Below are 17823 nucleotides of genomic sequence, written 5' to 3' on the forward strand. Positions count from 1 at the left end.
AAAATTTGTTGATATATTTATTCCTACAGCCAGCAATACTGCGCCCCCTTTTGAGGAGCTACTAGATTTTGCACTTCTATTAGTCCTAAAGACGGAGTATTTAGAAGTTAGGTAGGAATTAAACAAAGGTAATTTAAGCGAGCTCAGAGGTCACTAGAAAAAACCTAAAAAAGGTATCGTTAAAGGTTTAAGTTTAATAATTATACAAATGAGAGTTCATATATAATTAACCATCACTTACATAGTTAGGAGTATTATTTCTTTAATAGATTGGTTGAATGAAAATTTTTGAAAAATGCTTATTCATCTTATCATCAAATAAAAAAAAATTACTATATAAATTTCACTATTATACCCTAACATTTTAACATTTTTGTTTGAAAGGAAATGTAATACTTTTGATATCGTTAGTTAATATTTGTTTTATTTAAGTGTCTGTTTAATGAGAAAACTATCATTTATCAATAAATTTAACAAACCGACACGCAACTAATCTAGCTCTACAATGACGTGATTTCAAAGGATATAGTTCGTCTTTTAAATTGGCCCTTGTCTATTCTAATTTATTCTATATTAATTTTATAAACTTTATAATGCTTATGTACTTTAAAATTCTGTTAACTTCATAAAGTTTAAGAATCCTAAAGTAATTTTTTTCGTTTTTTCTATTACGAAATATGTTTATTTTCGGCGAAACCAAATGTGTTATGCCTTTGTCCATGAAATTGTAACTCAACTTCGCTCAGGCTAAAAAAAGTCAGAAGTAAACTCCTTGCATTACAAATGTTATTTTCCAATTCCTTCACTTGACTTGGGTTTGCATGATAATGAGCCACGCTTAAAAAGTTTTATGTTATTTTCGAGAATGGGTACAATAATTTCAATAGACCACTAAATCACTGATAGTCAAATTCATTAGTCTAGTTCATGTTAAACGATTAAGTTTATCAAGACTTTTTTTGTAAGATGAAAAAAAACATAGTTCGTATATCATATTGTATAAAATTAATAGAAATAGATGACAAATTGACTTAAGAAAATTGGGTTCTTTTCAAATAGCTTTTGAAATAAAAATATTATTTTATGTCTAAAGTGGTAAATATACGTGAATTCGATAAACATTTTAAAAACGTTACAAAACCCCGATTTCTATTACTTACTTTAAACAATTTAAACTAACTAAAAGCGACTAATTTTTCGAATCAATCATGTGTTAAGTGTCAGTCTTATCAATGATTTACAAAATGTTTGAAAGAAGTTTGAATGAATTATTTTGTATAACCATAAACTAAGTAAGTTAATATAGGTTAAACCATCTACGATTCCACGAACAAACTGTATCGTCCCTCCACCGCTCGACTTTTTCCAAGGTATAAGTTTTCCACGAGGGAGTTTTTAAAACTTCACTTAACTCCCGTCAGGCGACTTGAAAAGGGTAGATCGGGTGTATAGTAGAATAGCGCCGGCACGGGCTCAGGTTTCTCCAAAATTGAGAGGTCAATTTTCATTAGAATCGCGATTAAAATTTGATCCGATACCGTGTCTGACTTGATGGAAATGTCTTGTTGGATTTGAAGGTACGATTATTATTTATTATCTTGCCTACTCTTATGTTTTTTAAATATTATTCTGTTACTTCGAAGGTATAATGAAGTATCTTATATTTTTTGCGATACTGAACTCAATTGATGATTTTGAACAATTTTTTAATCACAAGAGGCAACAAAAGCTATAAACAATTGATTTGTTAGAATGCAAATAACTTAAAACGTATTAGCGATATTTTTCAATTACACTTTTTTCGATACGAGCAATACTTTTCGAATGAATTGCATTTAAACAAATAAATTATTTATTACATTTTGTTGTAAAAAGTAATTACCAAAAACAAAAAAAATATGCGAATGCTCTAGTTCTGGCCTGATCGTTTCATTCCTTAAGTTGTACCACGGTCATAGTTCTTTTATTATTGTAATTACCGGAAAACCTCATATAGTTGGATTTTGGTTTCTCTTTTTTACCAAAAAACGCTGGTCTTTTTACTGGTCTAGAGTCTATAACCTGTTTAAATTATATTGGACGCAAATATTTTCTATACTACCTAAGAAGACTAAATCTCCGTGAGCCTATAATATAAATGCAATATAGTGAAAAGGAAGAATGTCATTTGAAAAAATGAATTAAAAAGTTTTCAGAATCACAAATTATGTTTTATTTTAGTCACATCATGTCAGCTATACATTTTCAGGCCAATATAGTCAACTTGACGGAGTTGCATGTTTAGATTTTCCAGATAAATTTGTCTAACGTCAAACTGCAAACTTGGATTGTTATTTACTATTTTGTTTTGGACAAGAAATTTGTCGAAGTTTGTCAAAAGTTTTTTTTGCCTTTCGTGATTAACTGTAAAAAAGTTAATGCCTCTTCGTAGCGAGGTTTATTTTTAAATTAAAAAAATCTTTTTTTTTAAATTAAATAAAAAAATGTTGTTATTTCATTATAAACACTAGCAGTCTGTATCAGTCTATATCAAAGACCCTGAATATATCAGGTTTTTTTATTATGACAGTATGCCAATTCTTTTGTTTACTGTTATTTTCTATGCGTATTTAAGAATTTTACTATATACATTAATATAAAATACTAATTTAATATTTATATATAATATTTATACATAAAGAATTTAGACATACAAGAGTCTTTGGTACATATAAATAAAACCTGGATTTGGCAGAACTTAAATCAAGTAGCCAAAATTATAGAAGATTGACTTTACAACTTTAAGCCGGTGAGAAATGTTGAATAATTCTTCAAACAATGCAAAATTAGTTAGTAGTAGATACAAGAATATTTAATGAAAAGCATCGATTTTTCTAATAAACTTTTTAAGCGGGTTTACAACTTTTTTGGAAGTAGTAAGCTTGTGATGAGAATCTATAACTTCTTATAAATAATAATAGATGTATTAAGGGGACTGCTCTTCTGTGCTGTATAGCTTATTTAAATATTAGTAGCAAAAAAGTCCATGTTTCGCAGAAGTAGAACAGTCCTTTTTTAATGAAAATACTTTAATTTATAATTTTGTTTTTATAGGATTAAAAGTAAAGATAAATTTGTATAGGATTATCTATTTTGATAGTTTGTATCTTGCAAAATCAAGACCTGTTATTGAATATTGTTAAACAACAAATGTCGTTTAAATACCTATGCAATTATGGTGGTCATAATTTGTTACTTTGAAACTTAAAATATTTTGGTTGTGTATCTCCCAGTGACCCTGCCTAAATCTTTTTTATGGACAGTAGATAAATGTGATAATAATAAAGTCTGTACACGACCTAGCGACTTTTTGCTTTTCCAAGCAGAAAGTCGCTTCCTTCTATAAAGAATATGGTACCAAGATACATCAAAAGTTTTTAATTGTATAATTAACAATAAAATAATTTGTATAATTATCTTGCTTAACATGCCAAATTGCACTTATGGATTGACCAACAAGAAGCTCCGATTTAGAATCCATCGAATATCTTTGGAGGAATGGTGTAACCGGTTAAAGCTTTTCAACAAAGTTTATTGAAAAATGTACGATATAAATTTTTATTTTTATATTAAGTTTTATTATTAATGCTTTCATATTTTAACATTAGAAATAGGAGCTACATTTCCTAAATACAAAATCGATTTTTAGCAGATTTACAAAACTAATTTTTAAATCTAAACTTTAACAGTTTAGATAGCTGCAATAACCTTATATCCTTTTTTGTATTTATATGCAAATAATAATAAAAGGCACTTAAATTTATAGTTTAGAACTGTAACAATTACCTTATAAAGTTAATATTATTTTGCAAAAAAACATACAAAAACTGTTTGTTAGTTTCTTTACTATTTATTTGAAAAAATCTTATTTGTTTCCCACCCCCAACCTTTACAATTCCCGACGTAAAATCCAATTTAGACGCCCTTTCATATATTTTAAATAATAGCTTTTTCTCCTATTCATTCTGCCACATAATGTATCGGTAAAACTACAAAAGAGGTCATTGCAGGTGTTTAAATAAAGCTAAAATAGAGCGTAATTTTCTGTATTTGGTGATAGTCAATGTGGTATGTGGGTTATAAGAAAAATATAAGATTTTTTTGTAAATTTTGGTTCTCTTAGTAAAATGTTTGTAGGTTACAAATGAAGCTAAGGAAATGAAGTGTACTAAAGTAGTATTGACAAAAAGAACCAATTTGCTTAAGACTAAAGATGAACAATCGTTAAGACATGATCATGGTACCACATGCTGTTCTTCAGGCTCTAATGGGTTAGTAGGCAAATTTCTTTGCTCTTTTTTTATTATTTTTTTTCAGACAAAGAATATTATGATATGAATGTCCTCAAAAACCAAAATAGCAATTGCTATTATTTATCACATTCAATTTTGTATTATAAGAGATAATATATTAAAATTTAAATTTTAGTTCTAATACATTTATTTTTAAGTATACATAAGAACGAGTTTTAAAGTGTTTTTATGTTTTTGAATTTCTGTTTTATACATCAAGGAACTTAAAATATTTTCTTACTCATTGTGAATAATTTTTTTTAAATTCTAGTAATTATTTTACTATATACAGGGTACGTCAACTAGCCGTACGGCAAAGTATACCTAAATGCGTTAGCGCCTAAACCATACGAGGTGAAGCAAAAACTTTGAAGGCAAAGTTGTAGGACTACCAAATAATCTAAAAATATTCTTATTCTACAGTTTAATAAAAATTTTATATATACAGGGTGAGTCACAAAAAGGTTATCATAAAATATATTTTGTTTTCAAGGGAACGCCCTGCAAAATATTTCACAAAATGATTGGGCATAAAGAGAGCTTTACTTTAATATAATACTTTTAAAATTTAATGCGGCGTTGCTAAGTAATTACTATTTTTTTATTTTTTTATCTTTTAGAGGGTTCGCTTAAAAAATTCTAACTGACTATGGATTCAACCTTGACCGACAAAAGTCGTATCATAGTTAGTTTAAGATACCTGTTAAAGACTGGCAGCGATAAATTGTAATTTTTGAACACTCTGTATTAATTAAAAAATTTCGAATTTACCAAAGTTTTAAATTTAAATGAAATTAAATGAATTAATAGTACATTTATCCGTGAAGCACCTCCAAGAATCAATTGTTATTTTGATTTCCAATAACGGGTACTTTTTTAATTTTATTTGTTGAACGTATATATTTTTTGTGATATTCTGTATCTGATAGTTTACCGAAATGCATAATACTAAACTAAATGACTTACATGCATTTTTTCTTGGAGATAAAGAGTTCCCAATTTTGAAATCTATATATATATATATATATATATATATATATATATATATATATAGATATATATATATATACATTCTCCTACAAAATATGAACTTGTATTTAACTATATTAAACCTCTCGTGCGATGTACTTTTAATATAACGTGGAGAGACTCGCGAGCGCGGAATTTTCGCAACTGCGCTTTAGAAAGTTATAGTAAAGATATGTATAAGTTAATGTAAAATTGAAAAATTTTGTAGGTATATTACAACAGTTTGTCATGAATATGTAACAATGTAACTAAAAGAAATACGTAGAAAATTTTTACCTATAATTTTTTTTATTTATTCAATTAACAGGTTGTTACAAAAATTTAATTTACAGTAATAGATAGTAAAACAGAATTGCAAAATTTACCTATAATAGATACTAATCAATTATCGATTTTTTCCTAAATTTAACCAAAATATGTAATCTGTAAATGTTTTAATTTTATTCATTTTATATTTAATATTAATAAATCACAATTTAAAATTAATAAAAACTGTACATATTCAATAATATTCAAAATTTCAATATAAAATAATGTAATTTCAAAATATTATGTTAAATTTATTATAACGAAATAGTAAAGCTAGTTATGTCCCTATTCAGCAAAATCGCTGGTTGTGAGACAAATGGATCATTACAGTTGCTGTTTAAATATTTTTTTGACTAAAACACAATTTAATAAGAGACATAAATTAATCTTACTGTTAAGTTAAGGGATAACTCTTTTACACAAAAATTCGAATATTTAGTGGAATTAAATTATATGAGTCTATGGCTTATGATTATTTAATGGTTTTTAGTTCTTATTGTCTCTAGATGGATGTTATTTTTAGTTCTTGGGTTACGTACTTAGTACGTACGTACTTCGGTTACGTAGTTAGTTACGTACGTTTACGGTATTGATATGATGGAATAAATTCTACATTATATTTCAATGTTTGGTTTAACATCTTATATTCTTTAATTAGGCTGTAAGAAATATTTTATTTTGCCTGTGTTTTAGAAAAAATATTCATATAAAAAAAACCAAGTAATATTCTTACTTTCTTTAAAAATATATCCCCAATACTTTTAATATATTTCAACATTTAACCAAAAAAAATCTTTAATATTGAGAAAGTAAAGTCCAGTTCAGAGATCTATTAGAATCTTTGATGTGTCGCAGATGCCGCACTAACTAGTCCGTGGGCCTATGTCGTATTTATTGTCGCATGATATGCATGTTTATATGGCAAAGTTTTATATTGTTTATATATGAATTCATTTTAAATATACGTAAAACCCCATGTTTTATACTATTTTTTATTTTTCTTTCGAAAATGTCAATTTTTAGAAAGAAAATAATATCAAAAAATTGACCGCGGACTAAAATCCAAGCATCTTACAAAATATTTTAAACACTTCCAGCACTCACAGACTTTTCACCTCTTTTTAGCCAGTCTATTAAACAAAGATAAAATACCTGCGTTCTGGCGATTCCTACTTTAGGCTGTGCAGGTGACTGTGTATCTCTCTCTATCCCACTGATTTTGAGAATTACGGGGCCGTACCCAAATAAATTTTTGGGCTGTTTTTGTATTACTTTCGACGTGTTTTTATAGATATCGTTAAGGATGGGTCTATCGCCTTTAATAGTTGGGAAGGGGGTCATGTGAGTTTATTATTTGATATGTTTTGCCGGTTATGCTTTTTACACGTTTATGAAAGTAAAGAATTTAGAATTTGGCCTGTATTCGTCTAAATTTTTTGCAGTTTTTACTGTGAGGAAGTGTGTTTTTTTTTATTTGTGTTTGTGGATTTGTTTTGGTATTATACCTAAAGACCTTAAAATGTTTTGACTCTGGGAAAATAGGCAGGAAAATTTGGCAAATGAAGAGGAAAGTGTTTGTGCGGGCTTATGGAGACCGTGGGCGCACAAGAAAGACAATAACATTTGTGATGAAAACAATAAGAGTGATCTGGACAGGGATTTAAACTTACATAGTTCTGATTAGTTCATTTTCTAGTGTTAGGGAAGGAACAAATATTTCTCAGTCTCAACCTTGCGAGGATACCTGATAAAACTTGGATTTAAGCTTAAGATGGTTAACAAAAGAGCTGCTGTAATGGAATTGTCAGGTGGTGTATAGAATATTTGAGGAAAATTTAAAAAATCTGGGATCAAGAAAGATCCATATATTATTTAGCCGAAACATGGTATGATACATTTATGATTGATGTATGATTTCCATTCTCTGGGAAAAAGTCATTTTTTTGCCATATTAAGAAAACCATATTTTTATTAATTAAACAAGTTTAAAATTTTGTTTTTTACCGCTTACTGCCCCTGTTTGTCCTTCAGTAACACGATAAAGACTGCCGCTTCCACCATTCTCTGGGAAAAACCCTTTTTTGCTATGGTAAGAAAAACACTGTTTTTATCAAGAAAAAGTCTAAAATGTTGTTTTTTACAGCTTGCTATCCCTGTTGTCTTTCAGCAACACAATAAAGACTGCTTCTTCCTCCATTCTCTGGAATAAAGTCTCTTTTGCCATAGTAAGAAAACCCTATTTTTATTAATTAAACAAGTTTAAAGTTTTGTTTTTTTCAGCTTACTGCCCCTGTTTGTCCTTCAGCAACACAATAAAGTATATATAATGTAATGCTTTAGTATCCATATGCTGATGTGCGAGATGAAGTTGGAATCCATAGCGGCAACAGAGAAACTGTTTCCTTCCTTAATAGAAGAAACTGCTAAAGAACAATGGCAAAAAAACAGAATTTACAAAATTGTATTAACTTTTTGGGCCAGATTCAAAAGAGTGGTTAAATTTATAAAAGTATTTAGTATCCTCACTGTAGTTTTAGGATTCAGTATACTTAAAATGTAGTGTTTTGTATAAGATTTTTAGTTTTTAGTATAATCATTTATTTTTGTTAATTTTTATCTAATCTCTCCTAATCTGTATAATAACTAAATACAAGGCAAAGAAATTAATAAATATCTTATTCCGGATGTAAAATGTGTTTTTTTATGAGTAAAACTTGTGTCTTTTAAACGCATAAAGTATAGACAGCTAGATGATTTTTAATGTAAATATTTATTTAAAAAAATATACTTCCACTTTTCTGACTACATAATTACTTTTTATCAAAAAAAGTTGGTACTAAATATAGAGATAGGGGGTTTTAATGAGTATATTATTATAATAATATATCATAATATGTATTAATTAAAAAAAAACAATGTTAAAAGACATTGAATATGGCAGCCAAAATCCCCATTAATAATCACCACCAAGTAAAAATAAATCTCAATACCCAAAAAAAGATAATATATAAAATTTGAAGACAAACCAAAACATTTTACCCTTTTGTGTCAAAAAGTAAATATTTAATGTCTTAATCCACAGAATAAATGGGCCTAAGTAAATCGTACCACCTATTCTCTTATCACTTGTTATAAACACCCCACTGATTGCGCTAAAAACTAAACTTATTAAATTCAAATTTTTGGTTAAACTCATTTTACGTACTTAAATCTTATATTTAAATTAAATAATATCTTGCTCTTAACTATCCTGAATTGCTAACTTAATAAAACTAAATCAAAAAATCCCGAATAATAAAGTTTTAAATACAAATAAATTTTAAGGCCGGACCTGTGCAACTTTTCACGCTTGAGTACCTGTGACTGAGTTCAGGCGTCTAACAAAATAGTACGAGGGCACATCATGTAGTCAAATTTTGCGAATCAAATGTATAATCTCTTTAAAAAATGCTTAAAACATTTATTTATTTAATGAAATGATTAAATATCGTTTAGAATATTACTTTATGACTCTTACCACATAAAATTTTGCGATTTAAACATGCATGTCATGTGACAATACAAGCAACACCGGCACACGGGCTATTTGCGGCTCATCAAAGATTCTAATAGATATCTGAACTGAACTATATCTTAAAGGTTAATATACCGGGTGTTCAGACACTATTGTGCCAAAATGTAAGGGTACATCTCGCCAAAACAAACGCTTTTTACTTATTAGGCTATAGGCGCAGGCGCCTTGTTTCAGTACTTATAGGTATCACAAAAAAAAAGTTTAACATATGTACCAGTTGGCCAAATAAGCGAGGTAAGCGGCTGTATCTCAGGACCTGTACTTCTGGCAAGAATGGAAATTTTTTTATTATGATAAAAGTGGCCATGAGAAAATTCTGGAAATTATCTTTAAGTTCCGTATTTCACCGCAAGGGGGCGCAACTAAAAATTAAATAAGAGAAACCTCTTTTTCTCCGAAAACTTAAATATTAACTTATACTTTTGATATTATTTTTAGTAAGCCTAGATAATTTGCTATCATTTTGGTTTATGAATTATTGACGTACGAACAAAAGTAGGGGTGGGGGAAGCTATTGAAAGTGGAATCATTAAAATCGCTGTAAATTCTAAACCACTCATTTGATTTTAGCAATTCAAAATTTATTTGCTAGACAAATGTAAATTTTGAAGTCTGACATCATCACTACTCTATAGTTTCTAATAAAAGCGCCAGAGGGCGCAATTTGTAATAATTCCAGTTTTTTTCATTTTGCTCTAAAAATTCAAATTGAAAGGTATATTTTGATATCCTATTTAAAAAGTAAATAAAATTTGCAAAAGTACTGTGAAAACCGCACGATGATATCTTTGCTCGTTTTAAAGTTATAGCGAATTAAAGTCTTTTACGCACCGAGCCTAAACTTACGTACCGCCATCTAGTGTCCCGCCTAAAAATTTCTAATTAGTATTACCACAAGTAGGATACCATGATGTTGTCATAATTAATAAATTATTAAAGTAATTATTGATTGATAAATTATAAATTAATAATACCTATGTATCACAGAATAACTGGAAGTACCGAATAATTTTATTAACGAATTTCTTTTTATATTTAAATTATGGTCCTGAAAAGGACCGATTTTAAACCCAAACATATTTGGTATTTAATGCCTCGATAGGTGTTCAAACTATTTTTCATCACATTCCAAACAAGCTTCCAATCTTCTCTGGGTGGATAAATCTGCTGTTTCGATTTCAGCAGCTGATATTTCATTTATTGCACCACGGATTCTGTTTTCCATATCCTATCTTGTTGTAGGTGGAGTTTGGTACACAATATCTTTTAAATGACCCCATAAGTAAAAGTCTAGGTATGTTAAATCGGGTGACCTGGCCGGCCAACGATATAGACTCCCCCTTCCGATCCAGCGCCCTTGAAAGTAATTCTTTATATGATGCCGCACCAAACGGGAAAAATGTGCTGAGCACGCGTCTAATTGGAAAAACATTACTTCAAATGTCAAATCTTCCATTAAAATAGGCAAGAAATTTGTTAAAAAATGCAAAAAAACATTACCGGTTAATGTGCCATCAAAAAAATAAGGACCAATAATTTTCATTCCGATAATGCCACAGCACACGTTTACACTCCAGCGGCCTTGGTGCTGGACTTCTCGCATCCAACGAGGATTTTCAACCGACCGATAATGCATATTATGCCTGTTGACTTTCCCATCGCTACAAAAAGTGGCTTCATCGGTCCACAGAATCTGTGACAAAAAAATCCCTGTTTTCGCGAATCATTGCTAGTATCCATTGGCAAAAATCAATTCGGCGCTCAAAATCATGTTCGTTTAGAGCTTGGTGTAGGATTATATGGAAAGGGTGTAGCCTTAAAATAAAAAGAAATGCCTATATTCGAGAAGAAAATTATAATAACAACATGTATTACATGTGATCTTTAAGTATATTTTGAACAGTAGTTCGAGCTATTCCCAAATCTAAAGATAACGCACGAGTTCTAATATGCCTATTAAACTCTAAGTAGGCCAACACATTAATAATGTTTTCTTCAGTTCTTCCAGTAGAGCGACGCCTTCTAAATTTGGGCCGACTAAAACTCCCAGTATCGCGTAGTCGCTGTACCAACCGTGGAAAAATGTTTCTGCTATAATGGCGGCGATCTGGATACCGAAAGGTATCCAGAAAGTCTTTCAGCTATTGCTGCATTTTGAAAACACTCAAAGAAAACCGCAATCAAATCCACAGCTTCATTAAGTGTCAAAGGCATTTTACAAAAAATCGAGCAAAGAAAATTGAAAACAGATTTAAACTGGCAAAAACAAAAGTATCTTTTGTTTTTGCCGCCTACTATACGTTAACTAGACATTCTAAGGCCGAGCGCTAGATGGCGGTACATAAGTTTGGATTCGGTGCGTAAAAGACTTTAATTCGCTATAACTTTAAAACAAGCAAAGATATCATCGTGCGGTTTTCACAGAATTTTTGCAAATTTTATCTACTTTTTAAATATGATGTTAAAAATATACCATTTAATTTGAATTTTTGGAGCAAAATGAAAGAAACTGGAATTATTACAAATTGCGGTTATTACTACAAAAAATTATTATTACAAAACCCTCTGGCGGTTTTATTAGGAACTATAGGGTAGTGATGAGATCAGACTTTTACAGCAGCTACATTTATCTTGCAAATAAATTTTGAATTGCTCTACTCGAATAAGTGGTTTAGAATTTACACCGATTTTATTGATTCCACTTTTAATAGCTTCCCCCACCCCTACTATCGTTCGTACGTCAATAATTCATAAACCAAAATTATAGCAAATTATCCAGGCTTACTAAAAATAATATCAAAAGTATAAGTTAATGTTTAAGTTTTCGGAGAAAAAGACGTTTCTTTTATTTAATTTTTAGTTACGCCCTCTTGCGGTGAAATTCTCTCCTCTTGCAATTCCATTGTTGTCAGATGTACAGGTCCTGAGATACAGCCGCTTACTTCGCTTATTTGGCCACCCGGTACATTCACAAATGATATCGATATTGAGTACCCAGAGCTAGCGATTTTTACATTCGATACCAATCGCCGCGCTCCGGATACTCGCATTGAATGGGCTACTAATTTATTATTGCGTCGCGGCATGTGTAAAACCTAATTTAATCTAAATTGTAGTGTGAATATTTAAAAGTTTAAAATGGAGAATTTTACATTTGCTGAATTAGCACTCCTACACCGGGCTTATGGTGCTGTTGATGGTAATGGAAGACATCAAGAACGCTTGCACGTTTGAATTCAAGATTGTGAGAGGCCGGATCATTACGGGTAAGATTTGTTAATAAAGTGTTATTCATCCAGATTGTTTATCACAACGAAACATTTTAATTTACAAAAGCCTTATAATATGCGGGGAAGACCACGCACAGTGCGTGTACCAGGCTTGGAAGAGGAAATCTTAGCACAAATTGACGAATCTCCCTCCATAATTACCCTATCTATAGTAACACGTTGCGAATGAACCATGTTCAGGTATGGGAGGCTTTACACGAACAAGTACTGCATCCATTTCATTTTCGAAAATTTCGTGCACGCACTTCTGCTCGAGGATTATCCTCGTCGGGTAGAACTCGCTTAATGGTATTTACAGCAAACAAGACGCGACACTGAATTTCCGTCGTTAGTGATGTTTACGGATGAAGCCGCCTTTACTCGCGAAAGGATTTTCAACAGCCGCAACAACCACGACTGGTTTGAAGAGAACCCCCACGCTATGCACCTGCGCAGTTGTCAACAAACATTTTTGGTGAATGTTTGGGCAGGTCTTGTTCATAATACCTGGTTAGCCCGTATCTTTTGCCACCACGATTAAATGGAGAAATTAACTTGCATTTCTGCAAGAAACACTTCCCGAATTATCAGAAAATGTTCCTCATGAAAGTCACTCATCGACTCAGTAACTTATTAAAGTCAGACAAGACATGTGGTACCAACACGACGAAGCCCCTGCCCATTACCCACTAGATGTAAAGGAACATCTGAACTAGGCATATCTGACTTGGGAAGGATGATTGGCAGGAACGCATCAAATGCATGGCATCCACGTTCACCAGATTTGACATGCTTGCAACGTTGGAGGATTGTTGCAGCTGCAACTGAAATTCAAGAAATTCCAGAAGTTTTTTAACGTGTGCAGGAAGGTGTGAGTTTTTTTAAGGTGTGAGAAAATGGTATGATACTGTCACGCTTGCATTAAAGCGGGTAGTCAGAATTTTATACACCCTTTTTTGAAAACATTTTTCTCTTCCAAATATTTCTTGTTAGTTTTTTTATGTCATTTACTAATACGGTTTCCGGTACAAACAGGTTTTCCCGTGTTTGAGGTTGGATACTACTGCGCGGACCTTAATGTGCTATTATAACTGCACGCATGCGTCTATGGGTTAATAAGTAAAAAACGTTTGTTTTGGCGAGATCTACCCACCCTTACATTTTTATACTTACATCTTCCCCCTGGGGAGAAGATGCTCGGTAAGTTTTAGGCCCTGTGCCATTATTGTCCCAAAGCCTTATCGGTAGCCCCTAGTTTTCTAATGCACTATATTTAAAATAAGAAATGATCGGTTTTAAACTCATTTTAAGCAAAATTTGTATTAAAAGCTAAAAGCTATACAATGTTAATAAAAAGGCAAATGCTCACATTATTTATTATTTTCTTTAATTTTAAAAACTGTCTCTTCCTTTATAAATTTAAATAAGATTCTTAGACTGCTGTATCTCTATAGACTCAAATTTAAATAGCCTCGAAGTTTGCTTTGCCTTATATATGAAAATCGCTTTTTAAGAATCCACAAGTTAAAATTCTTAATCAAAAAACATTTTTGGCCTAAAACCTTTAAATCATGCCTACCCCACTTTTTTATATTATTTGTGTAAATGTAAATAAACACCTTATATATTAAAAGAAGATACTGTCAGAAACATAATTTTCGTAGGCTCTTAAATTACTCCAATTTTTGTTGTATTTTCGACTAAAATGATTTAACAGTACCATAGTAATTAAGAAACTATATACACTATTGTATATGATATATGGCTTAAAATTTAAACAATTTCGGTTTTAAATAAATTGGGTCAAAAAACGTCACACGTGTGTGACAGATTCATCACAAGTGCTTCAAATCTTTAGATATTGTAGTTAGGAATTATTTCTTTCAGGATACAGTTGACCATACAGGCGCTTAAACAATAATTCTTTCAGCAGGCCTCAGAGAATACATCAAATCAATAAGTTCCTCACGTAGAAAACTAATTTAATAAATATTTATTGTAGATAGATAAAATAGAGGAGAAAAACAGACTTATTCGTAAAATTGGCTATTAAAAGGATTGCCAACAATAGTTTTTGATAATTAATTGCTCACCATCCATTTTTTTAAGCAACATTGGCCCTAATTCCCAAAAAAAAGCTTTTTTACTTGCTAACCTTTCACAGAACTCTTAAGAAATAATTAGTTTAGGTATAGCAAATATTTACCAAATAAATAAAGATATTTTACAGATAAATTTAATCACATAAAATTATACCGGGAGTCACTTAAAAACTCTAAGATATTAGGTATTTATTTTTTTTTATTCAAAATTTTTTTAACAAACTCTGTAATACAAAAAATACAAAATATCATTGTCAATCTTGAACGGATGTCTTAGAGACTAATGGTGGTATAAATTTTCTAAATAATTTAGATTGAATCCGTGATATTTATAATTTGTTAAACATATCCTTTAGAAGACAAAAAAAATCACAAAAAAAAATTAATTACCTTGCAAGGTCGCATGCAAATAAAATATGTTATATCAAAGAAAAGCTCTCTTTATTCCTTATCATTTTGTGAAATAATATACAAGACATTCTATTAAGAAAATAGTTTTTTAGAACTTTTTTGTGACCCACCCTGTATATGTAAAAATATTCTTAGGTTGTAAATTTTTGGCTACTCTAAAACTGTTATAGAACTTAAACCTCTTTGTCGTATGATTTAAACGCTATATTTGCCGTACGCCTTGTTGACGCATCCTGTATACTTAGAATTTTGGGAAATAACTACAGCATTATTAATTCGAAGTACTGAAATAAGTCATAAAAAAATGTGTAGCATTTTAATTCTTTTAATGGACCTTTAAAAGATTCTTTTAAAGCTTACAACCAACTTTTTCCCAAGAAATACATTTTTCGCTCTAAATGAAAGGTTAAACAAAATTATAAAATCAGCCACTACACTAATTCATAATTAATAAGAAATTTAACATCATGTAAATAAACTCTAAGTTCATATAAGCTTTGACGTGGGATCACTATTAACTTAAGTTCTAATATTAGAACACTCTAGACATCACTATAAAAGTTTATTATTTTAATGTTTTTTAACTTAATGTTTTCCCTTAAAGGTTTAGTTTGAAATGATAGAACCTTTAAACCTGAAGTCAAAGTTTTCCCAGGAGCGTTGTTCGATCGAGTGATGAAACTAAGGCCTTTAGTATTGATAGTGGTTAAAAATAAATATTTCTGATAAATTTCATAATAATTCTAAAAAGCGTCACTATTAAATTGTACAAGCTCAATTAATTCCAAAGCTAAAATAGTTATTTAAAAAAAAAATTAATTTGCAAATGATTTGTTGAAAATATTATTAATAAAATTGTACATTCATTCAAGCTTTTAAATAAGTACTATTGTGTAATAAAACTTTCTTTGTCTAGAAAATTACTAAAAAATATGTAAAATAATTACTAACTTTATATATTATTGAACTTATGTCATAATTATTTGATTAAGAGGTAAAAATTATTGAAAAAAAGAGAGTCGGACTATGAAGAGCGCCATCTAAAACAGTGAGAATGACTTTTATTCTCACTGTAATGTTTATATCTCTAATAATAATTTTATTTTAAATATTCTCTAATCCTTGTGGAACTTCTACAGTTTCATTGCCTGCTATCTTACTATAAATGCAGTAATATTAATATGAGATGACAAAAAGATGACGACAGCGTTTTTACTTTTTAAGTAAAAAAACGTTAAAAAGTAATAAAAAAAATAAAATGTTTAATTTGTATATTTTAAGCATACTCGAACTTAGTTTTAGTAATAAAATCAAACTTAGTTTTAATTCGATTTTGTTTTAAATTTTGATAAAGACTAGACGGAACACATTTTTAACATCTAAATAATATGTTTCAATTCTTTTAGATTTCCCTACAAAGGATCAATACCCAGAAAAACTATAACTCAAAACGAAAATATAGACGAACCGCAGCTAACAATAAAAACTCTAATATTCCCAGAAAATATCAGGTTCAATACAGGGGCTTCAATGGAGAGATGGTCTAAAAAAACTCCAAGACTTGTATCAGTAAAACGTAAAAACTACATTCCGAGACAAAGTATGCTGGATAATGAGTTTGAATTCAGTTATGGTGATTTTCTAAGTGAAAGTAATAACTACTGCACTGAAAGTAATTTGGAATATGATGAGCTAAATACTGGAAAAGAATACTCGGTATTAACTGATATTGAAGAACTATTTTTAAAATCGAAAGGTTCCACAACAAGGCTCACTAAAAGAAAAGATAATAATACAGCAAAAGGAAAAAGAAATAAATTCAATAAAACTATACGGTTTTCATTTTCTAGGCCACCCAGTCCCTTAACTGAACAGATAATTAGGGTAGATATAACATCAAATGTATCTTTTGAAGAGTTTTCACTATTAGATCAAACTGGAGCAAACACCAGCAGCCATGATGCACAAACAAAAAATAAGGAATATAAACTTCGTCATACCAATAGTAACAACAACAAGAATAATAATATCGAATTGGGCTTAGAAGGGCTTGAAGAAGATTTTATTGTACGATGCAGACAATTAGTCATAACTCCGAAGTAAATATTTAGTTTTCCAGAATTTAACCGAAGGACCTTAGAGACTGACGGTAAACAAAATGAAAATATAAAGCTCATTATTAAAAAAATAGGGAATTTAATATTGAAAAATGTGGCAATAATAACAACAGTTAAGAAATTGGCCTCAAAGGGGTTATAGAAGATTTCATTGGACGGTTTAGGCAATTAGCCTTGACTCAAAAAAATGTTAGCAAGGGTGGTTGTAATGAATATGTATCGATTTTCCGTCTCCCCCTTTTAATAATGTATAATAAAGGACAGCCGGGAAAATTAATGAGATGTTTTTGCATTTTTGGAATTTTCTTATATAATAAGGGTGAAATTAAAATCTTGAAGGTTATGTTATTTTGTACAGTTAAAAATAAATATAGAATGTTTTTATGTGGGACCTCTATGGTTTTATTTTTCTTAGCTATGCAAATATTTATAATCGAAAAAAATCAGTAATTGTAAATGAAAAGACATCAAAGGAATTTCTAGGTAATAGGCATTATCAATAAATAACTATCTTATTAAATATGTCTCTTCTATAAAAGACCTGGGTGTCACTTTTGATGAGAGATCATTTTTTGTGAAGTATATTTACAATGTTACCGTCAGAGCCCTTCCAATTTCCAAGTTGTTGGATTTTGCTATTAGAAATTATAATCATCTTTGAGTTGAGGTAACCAAAATCAT

At 30.0% G+C, this 17823-nt stretch overlaps 1 protein-coding gene across 1 annotated transcript; it reads left to right on the top strand.

The window, feature by feature from the left end:
• The first annotated feature begins 1428 nt into the window (after positions 1–1428).
• On the top strand, positions 1429–17472 carry LOC126743925 (uncharacterized). The gene is made up of 3 exons (XM_050451206.1): positions 1429–1577; positions 4177–4310; positions 16432–17472. The coding sequence occupies exons 2-3, from the start codon at positions 4198–4200 to the stop codon at positions 17126–17128; spliced, it is 810 nt and encodes a 269-aa protein (XP_050307163.1). The 5' UTR covers positions 1429–1577; positions 4177–4197; the 3' UTR covers positions 17129–17472.
• Positions 17473–17823: the final 351 nt, after the last annotated feature.

Source organism: Anthonomus grandis, chromosome 13, assembly GCF_022605725.1.
Source record: "Anthonomus grandis grandis chromosome 13, icAntGran1.3, whole genome shotgun sequence".
NCBI lineage: Eukaryota > Metazoa > Arthropoda > Insecta > Coleoptera > Curculionidae > Anthonomus > Anthonomus grandis.

Bases quoted from the DNA above. Each gene is read 5' to 3' on its own strand.
- LOC126743925 (XM_050451206.1), top strand. From the start codon at position 4,198: ATGAAGTGTACTAAAGTAGTATTGACAAAAAGAACCAATTTGCTTAAG. The intron at 4,311-16,431 runs GTTAGTAGGCAA...CAATTCTTTTAG, and splicing joins TGTTCTTCAGGCTCTAATGG to ATTTCCCTACAAAGGATCAA.